The 11,433-nt window shown below is 38.2% G+C and overlaps 2 protein-coding genes across 2 annotated transcripts; one reads left to right on the top strand and one right to left on the bottom strand.

The window, feature by feature from the left end:
• Nucleotides 1-303: 303 nt before the first annotated feature.
• LOC134800130 (egalitarian protein homolog) lies at nt 304-4,724 on the bottom strand. The gene has a single exon (XM_063772593.1). The coding sequence runs from the start codon at nt 4,601-4,603 to the stop codon at nt 2,045-2,047; it is 2,559 nt and encodes an 852-aa protein (XP_063628663.1). The 5' UTR covers nt 4,604-4,724; the 3' UTR covers nt 304-2,044.
• Nucleotides 4,725-5,345: 621 nt separating this feature from the next.
• Nucleotides 5,346-8,072, top strand: LOC134799815 (vacuolar protein sorting-associated protein 29). The gene is made up of 4 exons (XM_063772218.1): nt 5,346-5,487; nt 5,987-6,178; nt 6,525-6,760; nt 7,638-8,072. The coding sequence occupies exons 1-4, from the start codon at nt 5,485-5,487 to the stop codon at nt 7,753-7,755; spliced, it is 549 nt and encodes a 182-aa protein (XP_063628288.1). The 5' UTR covers nt 5,346-5,484; the 3' UTR covers nt 7,756-8,072.
• The last annotated feature ends 3,361 nt before the right edge of the window (nt 8,073-11,433 follow it).

Consider the following 11,433-nt stretch of genomic DNA (forward strand, 5'->3'; position numbering starts at 1 on the left):
TCAACGGTATTAACCAAAGAAGTAAGGTACCCAACAAAGGCGTAGACTAACTTTGGTGACAATTAATCCGATACTTCAGTATGTAATAATTTGTTGCCAATTGGAGGCGAAGAAGCTGGATTTAATAAAAACGTTCAGCATGATTGAACCATCATAATTTTACCCCCGACTTCATATGTACCATGTTGTTACTATGTGTAGGCCTCTAGGGGCAACCAAAGGGTTATTAATTATTTTTGGCTAATTTGGCAAAGTAGTATAAGTAGAGTTAAATATGTGATTGAGTATGAATAATACGACATCTTTATGTTACAACTTTTTATTTATTAAACATGAACAGTGTGCAAATTAGTAAACTTGAATTTGCCACAAATTACAGAAACTGTCTGTTAACACAACTCTGTAATCACAAATACAAAATTCTTAACAATTCCTTTGTTAGAAATGGGAGATTGTTAGGCTTATGTTGACTAACAAAAAACTTAATAAAATACTTAGTGGCACTGAAAAAACACCTTACGAAACGATACAAAAATTTAAGTATGTAAATCTATATTTCTCTAACTTGTGCTGAGTCTAAGGCACGATTAAAATGAAAAAATGACTCTTGGAATAAATAAGGCAATTTCATAATGGTCTAAACATTCACCATAAAATTTAGTTCATATTATGCAATCAAATATTATGGCCGAAAATTAACGAATAAATTTTGATATGCAAGTACAAAGTACCTAACAATAATTTAAAAATAATTTATTTTATGTTTCTCTAAAATCGTCGCACAATCTTAGTAAATGCAAAATAATACGAGCCTAAGGATAATGCTATGATTCTACGATTTTTGAAACAATACTGATTATTATTAATACATGGAGGAGTAAAAAGAAATTGCGCTACTAAGCAGTAAGCATAAAATATCACTTATTCAACTTTTCATCGCAACAAAAATAAACTATTCGAAATGGTTTAACATGCTTAATACATTTGATTACAAGTTATCCCGTAAAAGGTATGATAGAAAGCATTAAATACCAGAGTACAATAGATCAAAATCTGCTACATTTTCTACAGATTTAAAAACTTCTTATTTGCTGTAAAATTTCCCTATCACAATATTCTAGTTAGTGTCTTGCTCGGAACTTTGTGTTACATTCAATTGAGGTATAAAAAGTACGTAAAAATTCACAAGGCAATCGTTGGATATGACTCGAAGGCACAAAGAATTACCTACTTTAAACAATGTTGATATCTACTTCAGTCCTCACTCACATAAATTAATTGTGAATATCTACAACGTTACTTCCTACTTGCGCCGATGCGCTCTGCTTCTAATTATTAAAATTAAGTTTTTCCAAGCACCACTCTCCGCACTACGTTATAAAATCTTCTTTAATAACACTAATCCCTAAACCTCTTCATTATATTTAAACACGGTTAAAATACTTAAATCTAAACAGTATTTCGAAGTATATTACAATATAGGGCTTTATTGTATAACTATTATTGCCATTTTTGATTTGATATAGATTTCTGTAACAACAAAGCTACTACGAAAACATTAGGTAAAGATGTAATAATAAATAACGTGTATGTACATATCGATCTATATCAGTGATCCATCATATCGTGCTGACGCATCGTGAAATTGATCTTATTTACAATTTAAATAGCTCGAAAACAAAAGGCCTTGAAATCTATCACATATAAGTTAGGTTCTTAACAGGCAATAGCCTGCATAAATAAAGAAATATAAAAAGGTAGCGTCCGAGATGGAGATGAGGCGTTAAGTAGCTGTTCTATTATGCGAATTACTGTTGCATTTATTCGAATGCACGTTCTCCGCTCAAATGAGCATCCAGCGTAGGCGGTCGCTCGCCCGGCGCGATGCGACCCACAACTATACTTAATTTATTCTACCTCGCACACTAGCGCGGCTACACCATAAATATAAATAACTTTCAAACTTAAACAACTACATACAAAATTGACGTGATCACAAGAAAATTCCGAAACACAAGTGGCACCAAATGGAAGTGCTGGGCTATCAGGACATGTTGATACCCCGTTTGCTGGCCGGGGACGCGTCCAGGATTCTCTCGTGCACCTTGTCCTCTTCCCTGAAGTGGATCCTCGTGATGACGATGTCTCCGGTGCTGAGGGTTTGAGAGCCAACCTCCGCCTTCTTAGTCTGGTTGAGATCATTACATTTGTCGTCGAAAGTGGAGTTATGGCATCTACATGAACAATTCTTCCTGTCCGGCTCCCCAATGTTCAAGATCTGGCTAAGATTGGACCAGTCTTTATTCTTGAGCAGTGGCAGTGTCTGTTCCATGGTTTGAGAGAATCTATCCTCTAACTCGCCACTCAGCGGCGCTACGGCAGATAAGATGGCCTCCAGGCGATTAATCTTTTCAACCTTGTCCATGTTAGTATCTGATAAAATTTCGTCCATCATTTGCATGGACTCCGTCAAGCTGGGAGGCTGAGTGGAGTGAGGAGATGAGATAGAATCAGAAGGGTTAGACTCTAGACTAGCCATTTCATTCTCTCTTTCATCATCTTCAGAATCAGAATCCTTTTCCTGCCCTATGGCCTCGAGTTTTTCTAGCTTTTTTGATATTTTATGACAACCTTTTAGTTTTTCTTTCTCTTCCTCAGTCAGCTCTAAATATCTTAATAATCTGATTTCTCGGTTACTGAGAACAATATTCTTAGTGGTCTCAGCAAGTTTTTGCTTCAACTCACCAACTTCAGTGTTGATTTTTCTTTGCCGTTTCCTCAATTTCACTTCTGTAGGTTGGATGTGCATGAAGACTTGCTCATTGCTCAGTTCATCAAAAAGCTGCTGGTTGTCGGACCGGATATTTGAGGACATGTATGCATAAATGGCAGGGTTTACCAGGGACAGAACATCAGAAGCGGCATAAATGATCATGTCTTTAGATAATGGACGCCTAGCCCAATAGCGCTGATCTCTGCGGTAAACATTCTTTAATTGTTCCTTCATCGGGTTCATTGGAGCATTATAGAGTTCACACAGAGCATTCAGAGACAGATTCTTAACTTTGTAAACAGGTACACATTGCTGTTGCAACTGCAGCACTGCATGAGCGGCCTGTGTATCAAAAACATTCTTCAAGGTGATCTCAAACTGATTGTGCAAATTGACCGAGTCATTCCTACAATCATGTATAATTTTGATTACATTTTCGCTTTCCAGAAGATCCTTGATTTTACCTTCAACAACCATGCCTGGGCAGGCCATTATGTCTAGAATGTATACTTCACCATTTATAGTAGCAATCTGACAGAGAGTCAACACACCTTTAAGTCCCAAGTTGATGCCTTCACAGTCAAACGAGACAATACTTTTTGTGGTGCGTTTAGGGTTCATGATACTGTCAATTAAAGTGGCACACTCTCTCACACTAGCTATAACTGTCGTACATTGAAGAACTTTCTGCCTCCAAGCTTCGCCCATCAGATTACTCCTTATGCTTGGAGTGCCATTAGTCTCTTCTGAACTGCGGGCATTTAAGTGATTATTCACTCTGTCCCGCACCATATTTTCTGCTAAATTCTTAATAACAATTGAATTTATCCTTTGCTTCAAAGTCTGGTTAGCAATGTTAGCTTGAGGCCCTCGGGGAGATTCAACAGGACTGAGTATTCTATTTGCAGGGCTCTGGTGGCCGTCTGAAGGGGTCGGACTCACTACAGTAGGCGGAGCAGGGGATACAGGCTTCTCCTCAGCCAAAGGCTTTGGTGATTCAGTCTTTGATTTTGCTTTTGCATTTAGATACATTACAGGTATTTTTGGTTTGCTAATTAATGTGACAAGGTTGGATTGCACATGGAAGCTATCAGAAAACAGTTTCAAAAAGGCATTTAAGTCTGCCGGCGATTTGAACACTTGATACCAGTATTCTTGCGGGAACCTTGATACAATAAGATGAAACAGTTGGTCCACCATAACTGGACCTTTAGCTTCAATACATTGAGCAACATAATCGAGCAACTGCTGCGCTGTGTCTGTGTTTATGTGAGCAACGGGTAAGTTGTGGAACTGCTCAGAGTTGCTGCAAGTGTTGCCGCGCCTGTGGTTCTCACTGACTAGAACGACGTTATCCTCAATGATCTGGAAGGTGTCCGGGTGCTTAAGCAAGAAGTCTTTGAACTCCTTGATGCGCTGCCCGGAGATGTGACGTACCTGTGGCGACGCCTGCGAGCGGTGCCCGAGCAGGCTCTTGATCGGCACCTCCGTACCCTCTCCGTACTGGATCATCTTACTGGCGAAGTACTCCTTCGCCTCCTCGATGTAGTCGTTGTTGGATCCCACGCCAGCCCCGCTCAGATGCTTCTGGAACGTGTTGATATCGACATAGTCCCCGTCTATGTTGAACAACGCCGGGTACTGAGCCAGGAACTTCTTTAGCCCCGACTGCGACCCGCCAGCTATCTGACGCATCTCCTTAGTGAACCCCTTGGCACCAAACTGACAGGACAGATCGTGCAACGTTCTCGGCTCGCCTTTATCGAGCAGGCGTTCCACGAAAAACAACAGAGTGAGGTTTCTGGCCAGCTCATATTCCATTGATTCCATTTTCCTGCAGTTGGTGCCAATCTTCTTACTCTAAACTTTTTCTACGTATATGTGTCACCCACAACACCATGAAATTTTTCTTTCTCGCGCAGGCAGGTCAACTATCCATAAACAATAGAGCGGAAAGAGAAGTCTCCGTCATTGCCATTCACTATTTGATGACTCCCCATTTATCGTTTTGGAAACTAATGGCGGCAAAGCAATGTAGGGAAATATAAATAATTGAAAATAAAACTAAATGAAAACTCACGTATACTTTATGTTATATGTAACAGTACCAAAACGTAACGTTTACTTGAGAAACGTTTTCTCTGAAAGGTAAATAAGTTAGAACTGTATAAACTATTATTGCTCTGCTAACTTTCTAAATTCAAATACATAATGCAAAACATTTTTCAATTCCAATAAGAATTTCATTTCACAATAATGATATCAGTTTTAATTACCCCCGTCATATTAATTAATACCCATTACTAATGGACTTTTTTCCCCTATAGCAACATTATAAGAATAGACAATAAGCAAATATTTTTCGTTTTTAAATCCCAGCGTTTAATTATAAACATTACTGAATTAAAATTGGTATATTTAATGATATATTATTTTTAATTTAATTAGTTATCTAAATATTTACTTTATTTAAATATTCACGAATATATACAAAAATTATTCTTGCTGTATTTTTTACTTCCAAAGTAACTTACGACGAACGAAACGCCAAACTAAATGAAATGTCAAAATTGTCAAATATACATCAATTTAGATTCATTCGCTTTCAGTGTTTTAAATTAAGATATAATAGTGTTATTCAACAATTTTATAGCTAATTAAGCGCAATCTCCCATTAGTAGTTTATTCCAGCTTATTCCTAAGCTATCAAAATGGTATGTTCACGTTTGCAAGGCTTTCTATCTGATACCCGTTTTTCTCTTATTTCTCAAAAATCTATGGCATTTACGAGTAAGTTTCTGGATATGCCGACTCAACATGGATGGTACTTACAGCTATAACACATAATCTTGGCGTAACATGTTTACTCCATGCTAAACAGTGACAGTGAATTGGGATACTATATAACATTTGTGGGCGGTATTGTCAACCGGAAAAATGTCTCTAGTTGATGTATTTTCTTAGAAACAACTCAAGCTGATATTTACTTTTAGATTAAAGTGTTTTCTTATGTATAATAATAGCCGGATCCACACAGAGCGAGCATACACGCGAGGCAATTTCCTCGCGCACAAAACGGCGTGTATAGATGTGGAAATTGCCTCGCGCGTATGCTTGCTCTGTGTGGACCCGGCTATTAAACATTGCATAGTACAAAATTAAATATGAAAAAAACAAAAATCAGTATCAAAGTATTTAATGTTTAAATTCCAGCTGGTCCTAGTCCTCGGTGACTTACACATCCCGCACCGCACCGGCAGCCTCCCGCCCAAGTTCAAGAAACTGCTGCTCCCGGGCCGCATCCAGCACATCCTGTGTACTGGCAACCTCTGCACTAAGGAGTCCTATGACTATTTGAAGACGCTGGCCAGTGATGTGCATGTGGTTAGAGGAGATTTTGATGAGGTAAATAAATGATTTTTGTTGTATAGAAAAGAAGAAACTCAACAAAAATCTGTTGCTAGAAGATTAACTTACCTAAGAAACAAAATTGACATGTCAGTTAAGTATAATTGCCAGTCAGTTTTTGGTTGTCATAGAATAAACAGTATTTAAAAAAGATTGTAAAATTCCAGAATTCCTGTAAGTTTTGTTTAGCCATTATCTTCAATATGTTATTAAATTTAATCATAAATTGTATATGAATTATCTTCAACACAAATTTTCCTCCGGTAAAAATTAACTCAACTTGCCAGTTACTCACTTACCAGTTATTTGTTCAGAAATTCATATTTTATCCACCATTTTCCAGAACTCCACCTACCCGGAACAAAAAGTCATTACCGTCGGCCAGTTCCGCATCGGCCTGGTCCACGGACATCAGGTGGTCCCCTGGGGAGACGAAGAGTCCCTTGCACTGGTACAGAGGCAGCTAGATGTGGACATCCTGATCTCTGGACACACACACCGGTTTGAGGCGTACGAGCATGAGAACAAGTTTTATATCAATCCGGGGTCTGCCACTGGAGCTTACAGTCCACTGTTCAGGTATTTTGGATGTTATATTTAATTTTTTGCTTATTTTAACAACAGAATACGTAATAGTACCATCGCCCACACTGTTAACTGTACATCGGGGGATCTTATGCCTTTTGTAATAAGGTCCACCGATGTACAGTTGACCATAGTTATGCAGAAAACAACCAACTCAATTTTTTTATCAATGCAGAAAGCGACCAAAGCTACTGAGTTAGGGTGTAAGTCACTTTGACAAAAATAAAAAGTTGGTCGCTTTCTACAGAACTACGGTCAGTTAGGAGTGTTGTTTGTACTGCAATGCAGAAGTTTTTGTAAGAGCTTAATGTCGATGTTTACCATGAATGATGGTAATTGCTTACCATCAGGCAATTCGTCTACTTGTTTGCCTTTGGACTAGCGCACGAAGGGTTCCGTACCATTACGCAAAAAACGGCAGAAAAATCACGTTTGTTGTATGGGAGCCCCACTTAAATAGTTATGTTATTTAGTTTTTAGTATTTGTTGTTATAGCGGCAACAGAAATACATCATCTGTGAAAATTTCAACTGTCTAGCTATCACGGTTCATGAGTTACAGCCTGGTGACAGACAGAGGGACAGACGAACAACGGAGTCTTAGTAATAGTGTCCCATTTTTACCCTTTGGGTACAGAACCCTAAAAACAGATTAAACAGAATGGCGCTGATTTTGTACTGACATGACTTAAGCCGACCACTGACTAACAGTCCGCCGGACAATATCGGCCGGTCAGTTGTTCGGAACTGTCAAATTTTTGTTCTAACTGACAGGCCGATATCGTCTGGCGGCCTGTTAGTCAGTGGTCGGCTTTAAATTAATTAGATGAATAATAGTTAACACATGAATCATGATTCGATTATTGTTACAGGAACCCAACGCCATCATTCGTGCTAATGGACATCCAGAGCTCCACAGTGGTCACATATGTCTACAAGCTGCTTGGCGATGAGGTGAAGGTCGAGAGGATTGAGTACAAGAAGGCGTAGTGTATAACTATAGATCTATTATAGGCTGTAATGTGTTAAGAGATACTATTCCATATGTATAAATGTCAGTATATCCCTTCGAAAGCTACGCCCACAGACAAGACGTCCTCCAGACTGAGCATAGTAGCGCTACCCCCTCTGCCACAAATATATGCTGAGTAAGACTACTCCATTTTCGAGTATCTTTGTGTGACGCCCGTGTCTTTGAACGGACCAATACCACCCCTGTATTTTTGGCTGCATCGGTTTCATGAAATAATTGCTCTAAGCTCCGTCTAGACTAGAGGATTCCTAGTCTATGACCACGCCTATCGTGCGCGGCGCGTCATCCTGAACCTTGTCCGAATGCACGAAGGTTGATATTGGGATACAGCCGCGCGCGTCAGTCGGATGCCTTTGGCGCCAAAGCGTTAAGCAGCTGGTTTAGTGAGCTGCATAATTGCATGGATACACTATGAATGAATCCATTCATAAAGTGGCCATGTAATTTTGCAGCTGCTTGCAGTTTTCTGTAAGGTATCTTTTCAGATTCTAGCGATTTCCAATACTGTCAAAATTTCATCCCAATATTAGCCTTTATTAATACTATACTCTGTATCTTTAGGTATTTAAATAAAAGTAAACAAAATCTACCCCCAAATGGCTCCTTAAGTAGGGTTACCAGATGACAGGAATTTTCCTGACATGTCAGGAATATAGGCCTTTTGTCAGGAATGGGGACGGAACACGAAAAAGTCAGGAATTTTTTGAACGGCTATCGGGTGGTCGCTAACGCCTAGACTAATCAGGAATTTTGTCAGGAAATTTTAAATGTGTATCTGGTATAAACCCTATCCTTAAGCCAGTTGAGGGTAGATATCATTATTTAATTTAAATTGATTGATTAAAGTCAAGTCGTTCAGTGACTGATCCAGACGGTTTTGTATTTGGTTGGTTAACCAATAAATGTTTTAACTACACGAAAATGTACAAATTGTTTGTTTACTTTTATTTAAATACCTAAAGATACAGAGTATAATGTTTACTAATACTAATGTATAGTGTTTTGGCGGTTTGTAAAACGCCTTGTGTTGCGAGTGTTGCGAGTGTTGCGACGAGGTATTGATGTGTAAATTGTTCTAAAATGATGCAGGCTGCATCAGTTTTATGTGTTAGGTACAGTCGCCATCATATATATCGGAGCGGCCGAGGTGCTCAATAATATCTGAACACGCACTCTAGTGCCTTGACAATATAGGCGTGTTCAGATATTTGTGAGCGCCTTAGCCGTTCCGATATATCTGATGGCGACTGTAAAACAGAATTCGGACATTTCTTATGTATTGTACTACCAATTTTTCAGTCAGTAAGAACCAGGAAAACTATAGGTACTCGTCCTTTTCTTTTGGATGCTAGTACTAGTGTAAGACAAAGATAGTCTATGATTGAAGTGAGACAGTCCTTTGACAAACTATACATTACCACATTAACATAAGGTGACCTACGGCAATTGTGAATCCTGTGTCATTCATTCTATACCATATCGAAACTAAAAATTCAAAATGGCGGTGAATTATTAGGATGTTACGCTTGTGCAAAACCTATACAAAATCAGACCCGGTCTAAATTGTTCTAATTGTTTATTTTTTACATCTTCGAAATATTTTTTTTATGGATTTTGTGTTCAGTTGTTTACAAAACAAACTTATACATATATAAAGAATAAAGGGCATCTAACTCTTTTAGTCCCTCGGATGTGTTAATCGCAAACACGATTTCATACAAAATGTATGAACATTTTAAAGGTCCTGGAGCTCAAAGCCCTGAAAGGTTTCATACATTGGCGAGACTGATGGAAATAGCAAGACACGTTCGTACGTTTCCGTGAAAATAACTATGCACTAGATCTGTGCAGTCGACGTCAAAGATATGTTTACATTTTTCGCCTTATTACAAAGGAGTAAGGTGCAAAAGTGTAAACATATATTTGACGTCGACTGTATATGTAATTTGGGATATGATATTCTGTTGATGATATCAAATTATACACCATTATTCTGTAGTATTGTTGTATTTATTTTTACTCAGATCTTTGTCCAAAACAGTGTTTGACTGGTTACATAGAAAGGTAAAATATTGTTTTTGGAGTTCCGTAGGAATAGGGAGTAACGCGTTGGTGGGTTAAATTATACAAGGTGTATGTATATACTCGTATGTAAGATTATTGTTTAACTTTGGATACTATCTACGTATGTTCATAATAAAATACATTTTAAAATAAGCATTATTTTATTTTGCTTTTGCAACCGAATTGTGTGTGACAGACGGACAGATAGGCACACAAGTGATCCTATAAGGGTCTTTTCCTTATGAGGCGTGGAACCCTAAAAAACTGAAATGAATCATTATTGTGCAAAATAGAACGTAACCGTTATTTTAACCGTTATGAGGCCGCGTTTATAATGATTTATGATATGTACCGTTTATTTCAAGCATGCTGCCCATATAAAAACTGCACTTAATTATGGGCATTTTGGCATATGTGACGTTCCACGGTAAAGTAACTTGTTAAAATTAAAACCAAAATATTACAACGCGAAAAGATAACGTGCTATATAGTCAATCAGTGCTAACCCGTTATACTTGTGTATTTATTACATGCAATTAATGTTCCACCGCAAAAATAAATACAAAATAACAAATTAATAATATATTAAAGTAACGCCGGATTCTATTCCTTACCTAAAGTAACTTGTGGCTTCTGGCGGCTGGCGCTTACGCTATTATTAACGACGTTCCAATACTAATGCGGTGCTAGGTACTTACGCGACGTAAGCGACAAACGCCATAAGGTACCTTTATCCGTGGAACTTCACATATACATGGTGTAACATGAGGAAACCAAATAATTTTAACAGCGTATTCCTCATCATATTTAGAGACAAAAATGTCCTATAAACTTTTTTGAAATTCGCCTAGTTTCAGAGATAATATTAACCCCTGGAACGCCGAACCGACAAACGTACTTGTATAGATATGAGCGCCGATAGGCATTTAGCCGGCGGCGGCGCGCCGGTCAAAATCGGTCGGCGGCGGCGGCGAATCGGCGGCGTGGCCTTGAAACACCTTTGATTAATGAAAAAATAATTAAAACCAAAATTTTACCGAATTTACACGTTTTTACTGTAAGAAAGTTATAAAATAAGTGCATTTTTGAATTGCAAGCAAAATTTATTGAATAAAGGTACGAAAAAAGTTTTATATAGTATAAACGGTATCGAGCGGCATCAGAGGCGGTCTTAATCTTGGCGAGGCCCTGGCCGGAAGATCTTTGCGAGGCCCTTATCTATTGTGCTAAGGGGTCATCCATTAATTACGTCACACGAATTTCTAGGTTTTTTTACCCCTCCCCCCTCCTTGTCACACTTGGTCACATTTGGCAAGCCCCTCCCCCCTGGTGTGACGTCACATTTCTTCAACGAAATCGGCAAATATTTATTTAATATTTTTGACAAAAGAAATATTAGTAATTTTATAACCCAAACTGATTAAGAAATATAAAAACGATTCTCGTTTCAAAAACTTGTTATTTAAATGTATATTAGCGTATAAAATAATTTAAATAAAGTTTCGATTACTGATGAAGTTAAAGTGACGTCACAAAGTTTGTGACTCCTCCTCCCCCTTGTCACACATGTC

The sequence above is a fragment of the Cydia splendana genome, chromosome 19 (genome assembly GCF_910591565.1).
Source record: "Cydia splendana chromosome 19, ilCydSple1.2, whole genome shotgun sequence".
In the NCBI taxonomy this organism is placed as follows: domain Eukaryota; kingdom Metazoa; phylum Arthropoda; class Insecta; order Lepidoptera; family Tortricidae; genus Cydia; species Cydia splendana.